Source organism: Dreissena polymorpha, chromosome 5, assembly GCF_020536995.1.
Source record: "Dreissena polymorpha isolate Duluth1 chromosome 5, UMN_Dpol_1.0, whole genome shotgun sequence".
Taxonomy (NCBI): Eukaryota; Metazoa; Mollusca; class Bivalvia; order Myida; family Dreissenidae; genus Dreissena; species Dreissena polymorpha.
In genome coordinates, this window is record NC_068359.1 from 61,310,078 (window position 1) to 61,332,173 (window position 22,096).

Below are 22,096 nucleotides of genomic sequence, written 5' to 3' on the forward strand. Positions count from 1 at the left end.
TAACTGATATATATTATATACCTGATATATATACCTGATATATTATATAAACATATATAACTGATATATATTATATAACTGATATATATTATATACCTGATATATTATATAAACCAGATATATTATATATAACTGATATATTATATATAACCGATATCTTATATATAACTGATTTATTATATATAAGTGATATATTATATATAACTGATATATTATATATAACTGATACATAATATATATAACTGATATATTTATACAACTGATATATCATATATAACTGATATATTATATAAAACTGATATATTATATAAAACTGATATATTATATATAACTGATATATTATATATAACTTTAGTTCATCAAGAGTTGCTGTATCACTCAATATTTTATGAGAATCGATGATAGACTTATCATTTTTGGTAAAATATTCTCAGATTTCAACAAAACAATTTCATACAAAGTTGTAATAGCACTTTAGACCCCAAAGGCAACAACCTGTAATATCTCCTCCTCCTCCACACGGGGAATGTTGTATTTTTTCTTGCGGAACTTGATGCCATGACTTTCTATGTGCAGCTTCATGCGGTCGGTGCGGGAGGTCTGATAGTCACACTGCTTGCACTTGAACAGTTTGTCCTTGAGGTGGATCTTCTCGTGGCGCAGTAACTTGCCTCGCACCACAAATGACTTGCCACACACCTGCAATAATATGGGGATATTTCTTATAGGATCATTGCACATTTTGATGAGCTGGTTACACATTTGTAGTTTGGGCATTTAATACTTGTAAGAGAAAGAGTGACATGGAGTTGTTTAGACAAGTTTTCTCTCACACCACAAATGATTACTTTCCACGCATCTGCAATAATTCCTTACGATTCAGATTAAGAAATGTCTTGTCATTTCATGAGGTCTTCCACTCAGTGAATCAGTAAACTTACTGTAATGTAGAAGAGGATTCTAAACTCTGATGTGTATTTGTTAAATATGATACAGACGAAAGTGATGTAACAAACAATCTTTGTTTGCTTTTTTATTAATAAAATTTCACAGACCTATTCCAAATAGTAGATTTGTTAATAAACTTAAATTAATATACCCAGAAATAAACTTCAAGGCAGGAATATTCTCTATCTCCCTGATAGAATTTTTTTCTCCCTTGAAGTTTTCTTTTGTTATTAAGCTTTTTTTTCTCTAAAACACATGCATAAGACTACCCAAGAGTTGTGATAACGAATTTTGCTATGAGAGTTCATAGCTTACCTGACAGATGTGATTACGGATGTTTAGATGTGAGTTCATATGCTGGGTCATGTGTCCCTGCTTTGGGGTGGTGTATGTGCACTCAGGATATGTGCAGCGCAACACGTTCCCTGGAACAACAAACATAATATAACAAGAAATTGCCAAGCAATATGGTCCCCTACATGTGAACTCCATCATTGTCAGATTAAAAAAATATATTTGTTGTTATAGCAACCATAATTATTGACGTAGGAACAAAATGAAATGACGTGCATAATCTCCATATTGCCATCTATCCATGTTTTAAGTTTCATTAAAAAATATGAAGGACTTAAGTTTTCGCAGGATCAAGAAAAGTGGGACGGTCAGACTGACAGACAGACAGAGCGCAAACCATAAGTCCCCTCAGGTTTCACCGTTAGGGGGCAATTAACAAGACGGCTCATTTTTAATTGTTAACAATTCCTATACAAATGTAACCTAGATACAGCATGTACCTGTAGATAGGCCATTTCTCCAATATTTTGTGTTTTATACTGTGGGAAATAATTGTAAACAATCAGACCTAGAACTAAGAAGTCCTGTGGCAGATATTTTGCATGTTTGGGATTACATCGATATGTCGTACCTACCGATAGGCAGTACTTAAAGGATAGTTGAAAACAAAGGCTTGCTATTTAACTGAAACATTTTTTCTTATTTGAAGTCATCAGATCCTAAAATAAAATAAAAATTTAGAAAATGTTTGGATTTGATTTGTTTTGGATTTGTAAATGGATTTTCTGTGTTACATGAACTATTGCTATGAATTGCAATATCTGTAGACAGTCGCCCAAATTAAATTCCATACAGCTGGTTCCCATTCTCACAAGAGATGTACACCAGATATTATAATTGTAACAGAAACATATTGATAGCCACCAGAGCCAGCAAACACATTTACCTCCCAAAGAGATAAACAGTCAATGATTTTAAATACAATGTTCAATAGAGGCTTGAATAAAAGGGAAACATAATAGTTTATCTTTTAAAGTTCCTTTTCTTTATTTATTTTTTCTGAAAAGAAATAGGATATGGAATGGGGTACTTGTACTTTTTTTCCATTACCAACTTTATACACAGAAAAACGCTGCACACAAAAATACAAAATGAAACATGTATAACTTCATATCATAAGAAGCAATGCATGCAAGTTTGGACACATTAATTTGAAGAGTAAAAGTACTTTGCAAGACTAGTTTGTCCTTAAATTCTATTTGATTTTCTAAGGGACTAAACATGCAGAATGTGCGTATCTAGGTGGTAAAGTGTGAATGTAAAAACAGGAAGTGCACTTGGCCCTACACAGAATACCTACCTGTGTGTATTTTCTGGTGCGAGATAAGATGGGACTGATGTTTGGTGGAGAAGCCACAGGTATCACACAGGAAGGGCTTGTTGTTGAAGTGAATCATCCTGTGCTGCTGCATGCAACCCTTCGTTGTGAAGTGCTTGTTACACACGTCACACTGGTACTGACGACCTGCCATTACAAATATGATGTTCCAAGCCTTTTAGTAGGGTATCTATTAAACAGACACATTCCTAAACCAAAATTGTAAATTTCCCAATCCCCCCCCAATTTTTGTTTATAGAAAAAAAAGGTGTCAGGATTCTTATATACCAATTTGTTTAAATTACATCTAACAAAGTATATACGATTATAAATAAGATTTTGTTCTACTAATTTGAATTATTATAAATAGTTATGATAAATTAGTTTTCCCCAATCAGTTATCTTTTTGTGCAATTAATATTCAAATCCTGAAATTGCAATTTTTCCCAAAGTGATCAGGAAAAGGCCTGTGAACTAAGTGATCACATCAGTTGGTTGGAAAGTATTTAAATTAGCCTATTAACTCTTTGCCTGTGTAGAATATTTGGCCAATCATATGATTCTTAAAGACAAATAAAATAGCCTAACAAGCGGATACAAAACTTAAAATTGATCTCAAAGTAATTTTTGTATTATTATTTGCACTTCAAGAATGTAAAATCAGGTAAGTATTGAACATGTATTGAGAAAAAAAAAAAATTATCATTGCTTGTTGGCAAAAACAACAATTAAGGTGGACTGCAAATACACAGGAATTTTAAAGAAATAAGTAAATGTTATAGTCAAATTATAACAACAGAAAAACAAACAGTTGCAAGTCAATTAAGACCACATTATTAATTTTGATCCAACATTTTTTTTTGCAGCTGAAAGCATGAACTATCACTATTATTTGGGTTTACGAAGAACAATTTTTCAATAAAAGAATAAAGATAAGTTAACCTTCGTGAGAGTTAGAACAAACAATTTTTGCAATTAAGAATAAATGTGTGTTTACCTTCATGTAACTTCTTATGACAAGAGAGTCTATTGTAGACCGTGAACTGTTTAAAGCAAATGTCACACTGGTACGGTTTCACGTTCAAGTGAGTCATGTGGTGGCGAATGAGAAAGCTGATCTGCATGAAGCGTTCCTGGCAGTCGGTAAACTCGCAGTTGTATGGAGCCTGCGTATAGTGACACTTTGCATGGAGGCAGAGTGCCTTCATATCGTTAGTTTTGTAGTCACACTTATAGCATGTCAGCTCAACATTAGTCATGTGAACACGTTCAATATGTTTTTCCAACATTTCTGGTTTTCTACACACAAAGTAACAGTTTTCATACGCACAAGTCTGTTTAGATTTTCCGGAAGACATTTTGCCAGCGGTATGCGTTTGTTTTAATTTATTATTGTCCCCTTTTAATGTTCTGTTTCTACTGGACTTTTTCAGCGCAGATGAACGAACTTTTGACCTCTTGCTTAGATTTATGCTTAATTTAATGCTTTCCTTTTCATTTGTAAGAACTTTTTCAGTCTCAACGCTTTGTGCCTTGCTTGATTCAGCAGCACTTTTCATAGCAGGAGCCGTACCATTATCAGGTCTGGTTACATGTATATCAGACATTGGTACTTCACTGTTAACAAAAGCCTCAGGTATATCTTCAGTGTCTTCCAAAACACCAGCAGCTAAAGAATCAGCATTTTCAATAGTCTCAGCAACAACATCAGAGTTCCCTTCCAAGTCTTTCATTTGTAGACTGTCAACAAAATCTTTCACTAGATCATTATTGTTAGTGACCTTTTTTCCCTTTTTAGTTGTAGTCTTTTTGCTCCTCCTTGAACGTTTTGACTTTGTGTCTTTCAATTTCACACCAATCTTCTCCACTACTTTTATTTTCCTTGGCAAACTTTTTCTTCTATGCTTTTTAAGGCTTACACCTGCCAAATTGTTTTTCTTTTCAGTATCATTAAATATAGCATCATCAATTTTCCCCAAACTTTCCCCATCGACTTCAACTGGCAAAACATCACTTTCCGAAAAATAACTTATCTCTGTATTCATGCAAGCATCTTTACCTTTCAGCTTAGAACTAATGTTCACCGACTCAATGCTGACACTGATAGCAACAGGAACAACATCCATTGGAAAGTTTGTGGGATTCTGAAACGCTTTCGGATGAGAAAGTTCTGTCAGCATGTGTGAGAACATAAGATGAAGGTCAGGATATAATTCCTCGAAAGGACCGAGGGGATGACCTTGAGAGATAACAAGACTATACAGTAACTGGAACAGGCACAGGTGGCTCGTAGTGAAGATATTCTGGGTCATTGTTATCTGGGTCAGTAGGTCACCAACATTGGAAGACCAGGACAGCTGATCAAACAAGTGTAGCAGGTATTTGTCACGTTCCAGCACCTTTAGACCCACCCAGCCTATGATTAGCGAAAACTTAAACTCGTGTGAAATGTTCGCCATTTTTCCATGGGTAATAAATATTTTAAAGTCCTGAGGTTCAAGTCTCAGCAACACATCATTCTCTATCACAGAAGTTACATTAAATTTAACAAATTCAGCGACAGTTTCTTGAAGATTGATCAGTTCAAACTTTAAGGCCTTGAAATAGAGGTCAACAAAATTCTCCAGTTTCAATTGACTGACTAGAAATTCCTCACACTTTCTGCACAGTGATTCTAACATGAGCACCTTGCCCAGATGCAGAATGCGGTCGATATGTTCCAACACTGGAGTTATCTCCCCTGAATACATGTACTGAAGACACTCTGCGAAGGCTGTGGAATGGGCGTAATCCACATATATGGAGATCTTACCAGCAGATTGACTCTTCCCTGAAAGTAATATTAAAATACACCTAATTCAACACTGATCGTGTAAATTCTGTAGATTAAACAGTCACATCACTTGATTATAGTCATTGTAAGTAATTGATTGTCACGGCTAACTAGCATACTAATTTATATGATATTGTGTTCTCCAGAAATCCCCATTTTTAAGATATATTGCGGAAACAATTTCCATAGTCTTGAACTTTGAACCTCTTGAGCTCCAAGATAGCATATATTCTTCCAGTTTTTCTGTATAACCAGCATACCAGATTTGATATGGAAACACATTATCTATTACAGGCTATTATGACTGTTACCTGCAAATCTCCCAATTAACATGCAAACCATTAAATACAATCTTAGGTGAAAGCATTCTCCGTGTCGAATCCAATTTGCGGATATAAGCAGCACTGTTACATTGACCTTTGACATGAGTAACTCAAAAGTCTTCTTTTCTGACAGTCAGGGGCAGTCTCTAGACATATTACAGAAACAAAGTAAATCGCTGATACCCTCCACCCTAAACATCAACAACAACACCTCCCCCAAAGACAAACCCTACAACCGCATCCAAACTGCCTTCATACACTGAAATATAATTTCAATAAATATAAGATTATCTTTTTTCACACAATATGTTTCCTAAACTGGAGACTTACCAAGTATATCAGTTGCCAGTCTAGGGCTCCAGGCTGCCAGGACAGCTCTGTGTGCTCTAAACTCGGCCCCCTGGACATGCACTGTGGTGTCATACCATACATAGCATATATTTACCTAGTATATCAGTGGCCAGTCTAGGGCTCCAGGCTGCTAAGACAGCTCTGTGGGCTCTAAACTCCGCGCCTTGGACATGTACTGTGGTGTCACACAACTGGCAGCCTTCTCGTAACTCTCTTAGCCTTTCCAGGAACTGAAAGTATTTAGAGATTCACTCTGGATTCTGTAAGGATTCGATAAACTCTCAGTTTTTGTGATGCTTTAAGTTGGACAGGTCTTATATTATATATGAACTTTCAGTAAACAAGAGGGCCTGAAAGGCCTAAAGTCGCTCACCTGAGATAAAAAGAAATGACCTGTTCTTTGCAGCCCAAGATATCAATGGAACAAATGTTCTTACCAAGTTTCATGAAGAATGAACAACAAATGGCCCCCTGGCGACCATGTTTTTCAACAGACTGGAACCATTTTTGAACTCGTCCAAGATATTATTGGGCAAATCTTCTGACAAAGTTTCATGAAGATCCAAAAATAAATGTGGCCTCTACAGTGTTAACAAGGCAAATATTCATGACGCACAACGGAAGACAGACAAATGGCAAAAGGTGATCACAAAAGTTCACCATGAGCAAAAAATATTATGCTCATAAAGATTGTCACCATGTGTGAAGATCAGCAAGTGTCATTCAGATTGAACTAAAAATGTGACTAAAATTATTCACAATGTTTCACTATAAACAACTGTGGTATTGCGGTCTCGTTCGCTTACACAAGTGAACCGGTCACGGGACGTTTACGAGTTATTAACTTTGTGAGCACATATGTAATACGGAAATATTTATCGAGTCTAATTAAAGAACGCTTATTTCCGGTCAGGATGACACCACTGACTGGTTGTAATTCAATTAACTAAAGGCGTCCAGTCAGATACGCCTGAATACACTCAAAGAATTGATCTATAAGTGAAAACCAAAGCAGCTTTAACAAAAATAGCTAACTTTTATTCTAAGAACTAGAAAAATGAAGAACAATGACAGAGAATTAAGGACAGGTAAAAGCAAAGTCTAAAGAATCTAAGCATCGTTAAAAATGAACAAATATGTAGCAAATACCTTAATGAATGTAAAAATATAAAAGAAGGTGTATTTTCTCAAACCGTCATTGTTATGAATATAAGACCAGTTATATTTACCATTTTTATACATTTTCTGTACATATTGTATCATATAACAGAAGGGAATAGTAACATTATATAATGTGAACTCATTACAATCCAATATTGAGTAAGGAGATTATTCATATCCATGTCTATTCATATGTATGTCTTCAGTAAAATAAAGTCATATCTATGTTTTCAGTAAAATATAAATATAAACTGGAAAAGTGATTCATTTTAAAGTCTCTTTATCAATTAATTCTGTTATTTTTCAGTCAGATTCAAATTTTATGCTTTATTCATAAATACATTTGCATACAATTATCATAATCTAAAACTGCAAATATATGTATTCTGTTATTGATTATTAATTCATATGTAGCTAAATTGTAATTTACAAAATAAAAAGAATTATGACCTGATTACTTTCTTAAGAATATATAGTGAATAATTCAACATTTTGTGCAAGTAGATTATCCTTTAACATGTAATTTGTTTCATTCTCATCTGATTATTTGCAAATGGATAATATCATGATCTCAGAAAATTAAAACACTGAACAGCACACTTCATCTTCCTTATCAGTTACAATCGGTATCCGGAGAAGTGCCCCCCCGGAGAACTGCCCCCTTATTTTAAAGGTGGCGGAGAGGTGCCCCCCATCAAATCGGTAGGGGCGGAGAACTGCCCCCCTGTCAGAATTTAGTAGGCGGATATCTTCCCCCCCCATCAAATCTGTAGGGGCGGAGAACTGCCCCCCGGTGTCATATTAGTTATTAGTTACGTAGTGAAAACAATACTTACGGGTAATTTTACGTTATCGCCGTACACATTTTATCCGGTAACAATTTAATTTCAGTACAAGTATATTACCATTTATCGAACTGAATAACACAAATTGTCTAGAGGCATGTGATAATACTGTTTAAGGCCCTTGGTACGCATCTGCACCACTCACTATACATGAATGCCTTGTAAAAGTCGTGTTTTAATAAGAGCGCGAAACATAGTCGAGATCCACACAGGAAACGCGTGCGTGTTAATACTGGGAATGTGTTGCAGCTAAATATAGACGTGCAACTCGGTACTTATGGAGGAAAAGTTACATCGGAATTAATTTACATTATAAAGATAGTATTGACCCATGGAAAAAAGTTAATTGACATATAAAAAAGTAAATTAATAGGCAAGGCAAAGGCAATAATTTAGCTGACTTGAAGAAAAAAGTGAAGTGAAGTTGAATTTATAAGCAATTTATTTATGTTGTTTAGTTAATTCATGTCTTCTAGCACCTTATCCGTCGGTAGCATCGCCAGACCGTCGAGTCGTCCGCAGTTTGCATTTTGAGCAGATCATGTCGACATGCCAAACAAACAAAATCGGTAACAGTTGCTTTAATTAGCAGCTAATAAGGCAGGCAGAGAACTTGTTACCGTTAACGATAAGTACCGCGATCTTTTAATCTTTTAATTGGTAGACCGCACCGACCTTAATTGTTAAGAACTTGTTAGCTTTGAATAAAGCCGCATACGGGTTTATTATATTGAACCGTCCAAATCCGTAATTGGCGAAAACAAACAAATAAATTATTGTTTTCAGCTGGCATAAGGATGGATTAAATTGCATGCTAATTGTTTGTTTTTATTACGGGGAAAACATCAAATAATTCAGCCGCAAAAACTTTTTATTAGCAAAAAGTTATTTGTTTTTCTTTGTTCACATTGACGAAAATCACGTGATTATAAAGTTGGCGACGTGACGACGTCCATGCATGAGGTAGGTATTTTATGCCGTTTTATAACTTTTAGTACTTGTACAACTTTATATTACTTTTGAAATTTCACTCAATTTCCATACATAATAGCAAGAAAGTTACTGGCGTTATTGTCATTATAATACTCGCTTTATATATCACCGCTATTTCTTTAATTAGGGGGCACTTCTCCGGGTCATCAATTCTGACAGGGGGGCAGTTCTCCGCCCCTTATTAATCAGCAGGGGGGCAGTTCTCCGCCCTATACAAAAACAGTGAGGGGGCAGTTCTCCGCCCAGTGAAAAATCTTTGGGGGGGCAGTTCTCCGGGGGGGCACTTCTCCTAGAGCCGTTACAATCTTCACACACAGTGCAGCTGCTGTCTGGTCACAAGCAGATATCAAATTACTCTACTCCCCAGTGTTTTATTGCCAAGCAATTCATTATGGACTACTCCCTTAATGATAAGGTGTTTGGTGAAAATGCTGCCTTTGTCCTATAACTCTGTGGAACACTGTAGGGGTTTTCTCAAAGATCAGTTATAGTTCCCATTATAGATTAATTTGCTACAAACTGATAACAAATGTGACAAAACAACAAGTACATATAGGGAACACCACCGTGACGTCACGCGCACCTGCTAATAGAATGTAAACAGCGCTGGTGGGCAATTATAGGTTACAATACACTAAATGATCGCTTCATGTAGGGCTGTACTCTCTAAAAAAATATCATAGTTGACAGGAAGGCATGTTTTACACTTTTTACCATTATTCAGGTGTTATCTTGCGGAGATAATGGTAGGGCATGAATAGGTGTTCACTACTGAATCCCTGAAATATGATACACTTGAAGACTATAGTAAACCATTGCACTAGAAAAGGTTACATTCCACTAAGAAACGGCCGAAAAAAAAGTTGCAAAAACAGTCGATTTTGATTTGTGTCAAGTTCTTTCTTGCATTGTACATGACATATCTTTTTTATTGCATAAATCGATTCCGCTTAGAATGGCCTTTAAGAAAAGGTATGGTTATGGGGGTCTCTATGTGCAAAATGTTGCATTTATTTTCGCTCAAAGTTGTCGCTTTTACATTGAATTATATAGGGAAACTATTTGGTGTATTATGACCTAAACGCAAAACCAGGCCTAGTCACAAAGAAGCTGTATTTACAGAAAATCATCATTTTTTTAGTGAGATATGATGCGTTTTGGCAAATTTCACGGAAAAAATGCGTTTGTTTCACAAATTTTAGGAGCATCGTGAGTTTTTAAGAAAAAAAAAAACGTTTTCAGAGGAAAATAAGAAAAAAATGTACAAAAACTCGTCTTGAGCATCTCAAATCGCAACAATTTGTGCTGAAAGAGCTCATGAACACGTTTTAATAGTTGTTTACTTCTTTTTCTACATAGCTTGTAACAATATTCCAGTATTTTGACCGATTGTAATTATCTAGGGTAATCGTTTTACGCCTGAACGCCCGTTATAAATCAAAGCTCCGAACGCGAAAGCCACATGGCTTATCAGGCGTTATAATAAAATGCATTTTCAAGCATTTCTACGTGAAAGATCGGTCTGAAAATTGGCATGCACATAGAAAATAGGTTTATAAGTATCGAGAAGTGCTTATTTTTCGCGATGTTAACAGTAAACGTTGTCTTATAGGTTACAATACACTAAATGATCGCTTCATGTAGGGCTGTACTCTCTAAAAAAATATCATAGTTGACAGGAAGGCATGTTTTACACTTTTTACCATTATTCAGGTGTTATCTTGCGGAGATAATGGTAGGGCATGAATAGGTGTTCACTACTGAATCCCTGAAATATGATACACTTGAAGACTATAGTAAACCATTGCACTAGAAAAGGTTACATTCCACTAAGAAACGGCCGAAAAAAAAGTTGCAAAAACAGTCGATTTTGATTTGTGTCAAGTTCTTTCTTGCATTGTACATGACATATCTTTTTTATTGCATAAATCGATTCCGCTTAGAATGGCCTTTAAGAAAAGGTATGGTTATGGGGGTCTCTATGTGCAAAATGTTGCATTTATTTTCGCTCAAAGTTGTCGCTTTTACATTGAATTATATAGGGAAACTATTTGGTGTATTATGACCTGGTGGGCAAAAGACCGATAATCGCCATATTGGTTTTCCTTCATAACAGTACAACTGATGTTCAGATTCTTTCAATTATATTTTTGAAATGGTCCAATCTTGTGTGGTCGTTGGTTGTACAAATCGATGGGAAAAGGGTAGTCGACTTTCGTGGCATCGTATCCCAAGCAAAAATGACCAAGAAAGAAGAAATAATTGGCTCTCGTCTATCAACAGAAAAAACTGGCAGCCAAACAATCAAGATCGCGTTTGTGGAAATCACTTTCTGTCAGGTAAGCGAGCTTTATTAAATAAGAAGTTTTATTGTGACACGCATGTTGTCGTTGTTTTTTTGTCAAAATAAAAGTATTATAATCTTGTCTGTAATTGTTTAGGTCAGTGTATATGACATTTTTATCCAAACTTCTGAAAACTGAAGGCACCATACCGTAGTTTTTATACCGGGATGTTCCTAACCATTTTTAAATGAGTTTTGAGAAATTTAGATATTTCAAGCTTGTGATATTTTTTTCAAAATAACATTTGATACTGGTTTATTAACTATTAACTGAGCAAGAAATATTTACCCAATGACAACAAGTGTACTATAGTACCAGTGTATATCACTTCTGAAGCTCAGGGTTGCTTAGCCTTATTGATTTGTTAATGAGCACAAACGATGTATCATCTACATTTCAGGCTGTGCTAGCCACAACAAAGATGATCCCGATTACGTGCCAACATTGAACATGGGATACGAATTAATGACAACATCAACACCTGTTGTTAAAGTTGGACGCTATGAAAGGGCAACATCAAGGCGAAGAAAAAGGCTTGCCATGGAGCTTGATGAAAATGAACGGCGGTCTGCTGCTTCTACTCTGCTCGATCTGTCTACACATTGTGATGCTGATATAGAAAATAGTCCCCCCGGAGACAGCAACAATGACAGTAGGTCCATAAATATTTGAACATCAAGTTGGAGATAAAGACTTTGATTTTTATTGACCAATATTGATGAAGTGATGATAACATGTATACAGTTGATTACCCACAGACTGTCAGTCTTAACTATTAAAATGCTATCAAGGATGAATCAAACAAAAACTCCCCAACACCAAATTCATGTGCCACAAATATTAATTTAAGAGATGGATTAAAAGTACATGCATTCAATACCTTCCATATACCACTTGACAAGAATTGCAGAAATTGATTATATGCAACTTAATCATAAAGAGATAGTTCTTCAGATTTGTCATCTGCTTTTCAGCTGAATATGTGAAAGCAGATTAACAGCATTGTTTTGATACATATATTTGAAGAGACCATCCTATATTTGCTAAAAATTTATAGTTTTGTTATCATTTGCAGCTGATGTCTTTCATATCAAGAAGGAGCTTGAGAACTGCAGACTTCAGCTTGCAGAAACGAGATTAAACGAGAGGTTACTGATCAACGAACTTGGTCGTCTCCAAGAAGAAAACTCCTCTTTACGTACCGAAGTTCAGAGTTCGTTTGGTATAAGTTTTCTTCAGGAAGATAGGTCTGTGTCTGACAAGAGAACCAGTTTCTATACTGGTGTGCCAAATTTAGCAACATTGCTGTGGATAGTGTCCTTTGTGCAGTCAGCTCTGCCAGACTTCTCATCATTGAACTCACAGGCAGATGCAGTCATTATTGTTTTAATGAAATTCAAGCTGAATTTGCAAAACTTTGACCTTGCCATTAGATTTAGAATATCAGAATCAACGGTGTCTAATGTGCTAAATAGAACAATTCCAATATTAGCTGAAAAATTGAAATTCTTGATTCATTGGCCGGACAAAGAAGATGTACTTAGAACTTTACCCCAAGTATTCAAGCCAAAGTACAGAAACGCTAGGACAATTATTGATTGTACGGAAATTTTCATTGAACGACCAGGGAATTTAACGGCACGTGCAGCTACATGGTCTAATTACAAACATCATAATACATTGAAGTACCTGGTAGCAATAACACCATTGGGCTCTATATCATTCGTTTCAAAAGCATTTGGAGGACGGACGTCAGACAAAGTTGTGACATTGAGGAGTGGTTTCTTAGATTTGCTTGAATATGGTGATTTGGTATTAGCGGATAGGGGTTTCCTGATAGGCGAGGAAATTGCAGCACGTAATTGCTTTCTTTCAATTCCTGCCTTTACCCGAGGACAGGCACAACTAACCCAGCAACAAGTGGAGACCAGCAGAAGTATTGCCAGGGTTCGAATCCATGTTGAACGAGCAATTGGTAGACTTAAAAACTTTAAAATTTTGAGTACTCAGATGTCATTAAGTATGGTGCCACATTCTGACAGTGTTCTCACTATTTGTGCTGCAATTTGCAACTTTCAATCAAAATTAGTGAAGTAGATGTTTGAAAAATGAAATATACATGCAGCAGTTGAAAATGTATTGACATTTATGGACAGTGGTGTTTACTATAAGTAACAAAATGTACATAAATTGAAGTGAAAATAAAAAAAATACACTTATTCAGGTGAAAATATATTTCTCATATTGATCCAACAATGTCTCAAATCACAAATAATGACTGCAATCAGAAAACATATTGATAACATAAATATCAACAAATATATAATTTGACTATTAAAATTAAGAACATCTTGTCATGATTTACAAATTGTAGAAGGTTAATATACGTATCACAAGAGAAGATAGAAAATGCTTACATTGTAATATTATAAATGTTTAGGTTTAGATCCTTATGTAAACATAAATTTGATAATATGAGCCACGTTCTGGGAAAACTGGGCATAATGCATGTGAGTTAAGTGTTGTCCTGGATTAGCCTGTGCAGTCTCTGCACAGGCTAATCAGGGACGACACTTACCCCTAAATTGGATATTTGCTAAGTAGAGACTTCATTGAAATGAAAAATGTCATAAAAGCGGAAAGTGTCGTCCCTAATAAGCCTGTGCAGATTGCACAGGCTAATCTGGGAATACAATTTACCCACATGCATTATGCCCAGTTTCTCAGAACATGGCTCATTTTATGTTATAATTTTTCAATAGAGAATTTCAGTGAAACTTTTTCATTAATATACTGAATTCTTGTCTTTAATTGCATTTAGAAATATTTGTGTTGTTAAGTTTGTTTCTCAGAAACATGTCATTTGATACTTTTCAATGTATGAAATGGAATTGGTTTGATATGTACTACATGTATTACTTTGTGCAAAGTAATTATAAGTTCTGAATAAAAAATGACGACATGTTACTTTCCTGTCTGTTCTACTTGAAAACAAGAATAAAAACCTAAAAAGAATCTTAACATCAAGAAATATTTACTAACTTTTATTAAAAAATTATTACTCTTGCATTTGGTTTAATAAATGACTCAGTCTTCAGAAGTACTCAGAAGTACAATGTTCAATAATCTTAATCCTTAATGTCAGAACACTCTGGACAAACCCACTTTCCTCTGGGGCGTCTTCTGATGTTAACACATTCATAGTGAAACCACTGAGTAGGGCAGTCCTCATTTTCACACTTTATCATACGACCATACTCTGGTTCTTGGCACAGACACCATAAAGCAACTTCATTGTCACAAGTCTTGATGCTCTGGGAAGACACTTCACATGCTGAGCTTGGTGTTTTTTCTAACCTCCTCGATACAAGTTCTGGCAGCACAAATTTAAAGAAAAAATCCTCACACTTGCTGACTAGTTTCTGACAAAAGTCATCATCCCGTGACACAGTTGCCACTACACTATCAACAGATGTGTAGACAAACAGGTCACATGATTGCACATCATGTACATACATTTGAAGCTGGATCTGTGTATAGTATCTATGGCTGCGTTTTAATTCACCTTCCTCATTTAAACAAAAGTCTTTGTCCTTAATGTCTTGAATTTTTTTCTCTCTATGTTTATACGGGCACTTGATCTCTAACAGTCTGTTTGGGCAACAGGCACATTTTACTACCCCATCAACTGACACTGCAATAAATGGTTTCTGTTGATGAACCAGCAGACCTGCAGTCATGACATTCAAATACTGGTGGTTCCCCTTCTGCTGTTGAGCATACTCATGTCTTGCCTTTTCTTCATTGGTATTTCCCCATTTCACCGCCGCTTTGCCAGACAAATTGTAACATTTGCTTCCTGTTATAAGCCTAACCAGATTATCTGTGTTTGACGATTCCTTCATGACGAAAACATCATGGGCTTTCGTGCCAGTTATCCGCCCTTTTCTGTGCTCAAACCATAGTGGACAAACAGACTGTCCACGAGTCTCCTTCTCCAACATGTCCACCTGCTCCTTACTACATTTATAATGACTCCATATACGTCTCAATGACTCATTGTCAACAGGGAGAGTGCCATGTTCTCTGTTTAACCCTCTGAGCGACTGCATACACTCCTGAAACTCCCCACCTTCAGAAGCTGTTTCTGTTTCTTCAGGGTCAAGTTTCGGAATGGTGGTGAAGAACACTGCTTCTGGACAGACTTTCTGCAGGGACTGCAAAGTAGAAATATCTGGCAGTTGGTCCCTTCCAGAAGGTATCACCGAAGGCACTGGCTTACTCCTACTTCCATTCATCAGGGGTTGTAGCTCTGTAGCAGTCATTGGTTGAAGCTGAAACAATAATTATACAGCTGTAGAAATGTCATCTGCCCTTTAGCAATAATAGTTAATGTACTTCATAACAATAGATAATAAATAACTATTAGCAGCGCATGATATACACAATAATTTGTCTGTGAGTGATATTATCATCTGTGGCACATAACTAACAATAATGCATTATTAGCTAATAATATACATAATAATGAATCAGTTGGCAACAGCCTACAAACATTACGTTGGCAGTCATTTCTATTTATAAACAAAAAGGTTGATCCTAGACAAATATGCTTGAATATCGATTTCCAGTATATCTTGCATGTACTAATTAAGACTTGTGTCAAGCAACAAGTAAAAAAAAAACTAACAAAATACCTCTCTCCGAAAGGCTCTGTTCCATTTACAGGCATCACTTGTTGATGATTTGGATGTCAGACCTAAGCGCACTGCAGTGTCCATTTTGAAGAGGAGCGCTGCCACATGACTGCAGACTTCGCCAAGCCTGAAAATAGAAATAAATGTTTTTTTTAATTTCTTTTTCCTCGTACAAAGTTTACGATATTTATTGTCTGATAAGTGCAGATGTTAGCGCTTAGTGCACTTGCTTCTTAAATGAAGTTGGTTTATAAACAAGTAGATGTAAAAATAAATTAAAAATTATCATATCTTCAAGATTTACACTTGTACTTACCCGGCAACACATGTGCAATGAGCACAAAATACAGCCGAAGATTGTTTGTCTAAATACACCCATGGCTGATGTGGCTTCTCTGACACTCTTTGTGATGGAATAACCTTTGCACGAAGGGCACAGAATGGGACGTTGTCACCAATGTTGTGATACTCAACAACCTGAACATGACCACTGATCACAAACCTGCAATTGTACAAAATATATTTATTACAAATGTCATGAACAGTCTCAAAGCAGGTATAACACAGACAGTCAATAAAATATATGAAAGGGTCATATAATCCCATAAGTAAGAAGGGAATGTTGGACAATTATTAACCTGTTCATGCCTTGCGTCCTGAAAAAAGGACATTGCAAACGGCGTAAACCCAGATGAGACGCCGCATGATGCAGCGTCTCATCTGGGTCTTCGCTGTTTGCTTAAATGAGTTTCTGAAAGAATTGTTCTAAATATAGAAATAAATATACTAGACATCCCTAATTATGGAAATAAATTGATCCAACTTAGAAGGATGGGAGAATCCACTAGGCTTAAATGGGTTAAACAGGTCTTACTCAAAATATGTGCTTTACCCCACCCACTCAGTTGTTAAGGTTATAATTAGTACAAAACATTGCAAATGATTCATAATTCACAAATATATTTCCGTAATGACGACAATACCTGTAAGCTTCTAGTGACTTGTATGCTTTCAACGACTCTCGGGTAAACGATCCCGGCGATTCAATTAGATATTCCCAGATGTCAATGTAGTCGAATTCAGGCCACAGTGAAGGATCGTCTTTCCAACCATTCTTTAGACTGTACGGGTCAGGCAAGATGTTCTGACCATAATCATACATTAACTTTATAACATATCGTTGTTTGGCCTCTGGGTTCAATTTGTTTACGTAATCTGACAGCTGTATATCCGGTGATAATGGATCGATTGTCTTCAACGCCGTGTCAGCCATTTTTCATTGTTGTCTTTTTTGCCCACCAGCTTACTGCGCATGCGCGAGATGCGAGCCTTTTGTTTGTAAACATAATGACCCCTATTTACACAAGAAATTACAACATAGCAAAAAATGTCATTATACTAGAAAAATATGCAATTTGAAGTATTTACCCTTTAAGTGTTTTAAAACTAAGGGGTTTAACAAATTCCAGAGGTGAACTAAATGAGTCAGCAGGTTTAACAAGGGAGTTAACTATTAGAAAGTATGCACAGGTTATCTTTCTTTAGTATTAAGTCTTATCACAACTAAACTGTTCACATGTTTTCACTATATACATTTAGAGAATATAGAGAAAACTGCCCCACCCCCTGGCGGCCATATTTTTTCACCGATCTGGACCATTTTTTAACTAGTTCGAGATATAAATGAAACCAATGTTTTGACCAAGTTTCATGATGATTGGGCTAAAATTGTGACTTCTAGAGTGGTCACAAGGTTTCTATATAGCCATATAAGGAATACTGCCCCGCCCCTGGCGGCCATATTTTTCAACGGACCGAAACCATTTTTCAACTCAACCAACATATCATTAAGACAAACATTTTGACACAGTTACATGAATATTGGGCATCAAATGTGACTTCTACAGTGTTCACAAGGTTTTTCTTTTTTTTAACCTAGTGACCTATTTTTTGACCCAGCATGACCCAGTTTCGAACTCAGTCGAGGTATCAATGGGACAAATGGGACCAAGTTTCATGAAGATCGGACAATAAATGTGGCCTCTGGAGTGTTCACAAGGCAAATGTTGACACCGTCTGACACACGACGGACAAAAGGCGATCACAAAAGCTCACCATGAGCACAGCTCAGGTGAGCTAAAAATAGTATGGTGCACCAGTGCAAATGTATCTTTATGTTAACCCTATGATTTAACACTTGGCCATGGTTAGGTTTACACTATACATGCACAAGGGTAATAAGAACACTTTAAAAGGGTTATGCTAATACATGTATGCCAGATCTACTGAAAAAGCCAAATTTAAGCAAAAATCTATAAAGTACAATTAAATACATGTATAGATTCTGATTCACTTAAAAACTGTGTTTGTTAAACTGAAAATCCTTTCTTATTTTCAAAATGCTTTAAGCCTTACAAAGCTCAAAAGTTTTTGTTTAAAAGTGCTTGAAACAAACTAAACATATATTGAGTAATAATTGTAAATCCAATTTACACTATGGGCTTGGGAGGCGGAAAACTACAACAGGCGAGGCATGGTCAGGGGTGATAACCCCAAAAAAGGGTTAGGGTAAGGGGTCGGGTTAGGGTTGGGTTTAGGCTAACCCAAACCCTAACCCGACCCCTAACACTAACCCTAATCCTAACCCTCTAACCCCCCCTTGCGCAATACCATACCATGCCTCGCCCGTTGTAGTTTTCCGCCTCCCTATGGGCTCAGACAGATATTGCACTCTGAACATATGAGATAATAAGGTTATCAACAATTGTTAGTTTACAAATTCTTAAACCTTGCCTTAAATGTTTGTCCAATTACAATCCATGCAAACTTTAAGAAAGTCACAAATATTAGTTTTATTAGTTAGTTGGAAAGTTACCTGAAGTACTGGCCCCATATCCTGAAGGGGGTGGGAATGGGCCAGGCTGTCCAAGGCTGTGAAATGGTCTGTCTCGTTGGGCCAAGGCATGGCAGTGCAGAACTATTCTAGCCAGAACAGCAACCAGCTACTGTATTCTTTCTCGAGAACATTTCAAACTTTCTAGTCATTAGTCCTAACACTGGCATTATTCAAAATGATTTATTTTGTAGCTCATTTGATAGTTCAATTCATATTTTGTCATATCTGTATTTTCAACAGTTTCTATTTCCTCTGCATTCCCTGGCAACTGAAATAAAACAAGCAAATTCATTGAATTGATATCCATCCCCAAATAAATTTTGTTTATGGATGGATGTAGAACTAAAAGAAAAGATATAAGTGAAGGGTTGTGCCTTTTGTCATTTTTTTTTAAAAATCATTTGTACCTGTGATGGGATAGCAGACAATAAAATGCAGAATCCCTTGATGCATAATAAAGGAATGACAAAATAATGAATAATTCGTCAACGTTGTGACCTTTGACCTCAATGTGTGACCTTGACCTTAGCCCCTAGGATTATGGGTGTTGAATGTGAAGCACCCCCAGATGATTGAGAACAACTATGGCAAGTATCATGGCTCTGACTCATGTGTTAATGGAGATAAAGCTCTAAGCTTATATTAAAAGCATTTTTTCAAGATATAAAGGGCCATAACTCCGTTATTAACAGATGCGGTGAGATGGTGTGAAATCCAAATTGTTCAATAACAATCCGTATTGTCTCCCATTTCCTTCTTTGTTCCTATTGTCCGCAGATTCCGATAACCCTTCTTTGTCTATATGGTCCGCAGATCACTTTATAATCTATATCGTTCGCGGATTGGTCCATGTTTTAGTGTGACCCAATATTTTGTCAAAACAACGCCGATTAAAAATGCAGTTTTCATTGTCATGTTCAAGAATTAGTCTTATTTATAAGACTAAAGAATTTAGAGATACTTTTTATATGGGCTTAATTCTTTGGCTCTAAATTAGTCAATATAAATTTCCGCCTAAGAGTCTTTTGATGATTTTTGCTTTGGCAGACTCTTGCCGTCAATAGTCCACTATCTTTTTAATAGCGAGAGTTTTCCTTTTTTGTCTATATTGATGTGCAAGGAATTTGGTGCGCAACATTCAAGCCCCGATATCAGACAGTTAATATCAACGGATTGCAATAATATTTACATACCTGTGTAGATAATTCATTTCTCAATAATGTTCCGTAAAAATTATGTAATGACTCTTTCAATTTTGCACGCCTGACCAATTTAAATCAACACACTACTCACATTTTCAATTCCAATCGCTGTGCCCGCTGTATACGGCAGGTAGATTTTAATCGATAACGCAGCCTATTACACCGTAATGCCTTCTTCTGATTGGTTGATATTTAAATGTTTCATAACATGGCGAAAGGTCAGTGATTGTATTGCGATTTAAGCAGAAGTTTAACTGAAACAAATTATGCCTTTTAACTTCAAATCGACGCTATTTGAGATAAAAATGGACTAATTAACTAAAACTTTATGAGTTGGTAATGTTATTTTGCAATTTTAAGCATATTGATATAATAGTATTGTATTTATTTTTCATTATGGTTTTTGCAGACCGGAGTTTCAGCGTTCAGATTTATTCTGACGCGAATTATTTCAGCTAGCTCTAAATATTACCCATATAAAAAGTAGCTTAATATTTAAGAGCGTCAAAAATTTGAACTAGTCCAAGAATATATCAGTACACATTTCACTATAGCTTGACATGTTACACATGCGTGTTTTTAAATTTGTTCAATTCCACAAATTCGTACGTATTAATTAAGAGGGCCGACACTAGGGATAGACATGCTAAAAATTGACAAAAAATGTACCCCACCCATTAATCCAATTGTGCTATCTGGAAAATTACGACTCGTGACTTACCTTTGACAAAAATAAAAACCTTAAACACACGTTAATTGTAAAGACCAATTATTCAACTTGAAATGACATAAATTTCAATAACGCATATGACAGTTTAGTTTATAAATACTGTTAAACATCTTAGTGTTCATAATTTGTGACAGGATCGTTGTGCATGTAACTACCGGATTTTAGGACAGTGGAAATACCGACTTGTCCATGCCTTTATTAGAAGTTAAATATGTTATGAATATGTTACGAAAGATCTAGCAAAATATGACGTGTCCACGTACGTTTGAATAATTACTTATACTAGTTAAAAACGAGACGCATATTTTTTGGCAAAGTTATTTAAAGCTTAATCAGTTTTTGCTGTACAAGTATTAGTTTTCATTTAAACATGCTCATGCAATAGTGTAGACTGAACGATGTTTGAAGAAGTCTTTCTATCTATCTATCTATCTATCTATACCCTTGCGGGTATTATTGACAGGTCTTTAAATCGATAAGAAATTGATATAAAAACAAACGCTGCTATAAAAAGATGTAACTGTTAAATAAAACACATTCACGTCCGAATTGTTGTCTCTTAAATCCAGACAGTTTAGCTAAAAGTGATGTTTTTCGTGGAGAGAGGCCGTTTACCAAGAAGGCCTTCCCAAAAAGGCCGCACGAAAAAGGCCGCATAAGTGAACCAAAAAGGCCTCATGGTATACCAGGAATACCAGAAAAGCCATACAATATTTTTTATTATCATTGACTGGTTATGCTGTATATAATTATCATATCTATTAAATAGTCATAATTGTTTTATTAGTCTACTCAGGGACCTATACAAACAAAGGGATGAGACACTCACTGAACCGAAGAACAAACTAACGCGTTGTTACGCAAAAGGGAAACGAGACTTGCGACCCAACGAGACTTCGCGCTTCGAGGCAAATTTTCACAGCCGCCATTTTGACAAAGCGAGACCGTGACAAAGCAATCGAGAAAGAATAAGAGTACAAATGAACCAAGTGTTGCCAGCACAGAAGTATTCATTGCAAAGGTTTGTTGAGTTTGATACATCTTATTGTTTCATTTGTTTTCGACACTGCTTCGTATTTACTTATAAAACAACGGTGGGT

At 35.9% G+C, this 22,096-nt stretch overlaps 3 protein-coding genes across 4 annotated transcripts in view; 1 reads left to right on the forward strand and 2 right to left on the reverse strand.

Annotated features, from left to right (window-relative positions):
• LOC127881092 (zinc finger protein 181-like) overlaps positions 1 to 21,148 on the reverse strand; it is a 31,636-nt gene extending 10,488 nt beyond the window's left edge. Inside the window, exons 1-7 of one of the 2 annotated variants that reach the window (XM_052428782.1) lie at positions 20,988 to 21,148; positions 19,044 to 19,332; positions 6,222 to 6,357; positions 3,618 to 5,450; positions 2,603 to 2,767; positions 1,264 to 1,373; positions 496 to 699 (exon numbers count right to left, since the gene is read on the reverse strand). In XM_052428782.1, the coding sequence (XP_052284742.1) occupies positions 496 to 699; positions 1,264 to 1,373; positions 2,603 to 2,767; positions 3,618 to 5,450; positions 6,222 to 6,357; positions 19,044 to 19,133 (2,538 nt within the window). In that variant the 5' untranslated portion in view covers positions 19,134 to 19,332; positions 20,988 to 21,148. Of the gene's footprint in view, positions 1 to 495; positions 700 to 1,263; positions 1,374 to 2,602; positions 2,768 to 3,617; positions 5,451 to 6,221; positions 6,358 to 19,043; positions 19,333 to 20,357; positions 20,488 to 20,987 lie in introns of those variants that run through there. The other variant, XM_052428783.1, reaches the window with a different exon arrangement.
• Positions 11,249 to 14,438, forward strand: LOC127881097 (uncharacterized). The gene is made up of 3 exons (XM_052428790.1): positions 11,249 to 11,465; positions 11,872 to 12,123; positions 12,547 to 14,438. Exons 1-3 carry the CDS (start codon positions 11,282 to 11,284, stop codon positions 13,566 to 13,568), a joined length of 1,458 nt encoding a protein of 485 aa, XP_052284750.1. The 5' UTR covers positions 11,249 to 11,281; the 3' UTR covers positions 13,569 to 14,438.
• LOC127881093 (uncharacterized) lies at positions 14,500 to 17,441 on the reverse strand. Its single transcript, XM_052428785.1, has 4 exons — positions 17,152 to 17,441; positions 16,485 to 16,670; positions 16,169 to 16,295; positions 14,500 to 15,805 (listed from the first exon to the last, which is right to left on the reverse strand). Exons 1-4 carry the CDS (start codon positions 17,439 to 17,441, stop codon positions 14,600 to 14,602), a joined length of 1,809 nt encoding a protein of 602 aa, XP_052284745.1. The 3' UTR covers positions 14,500 to 14,599.
• Positions 21,149 to 22,096: the final 948 nt, after the last annotated feature.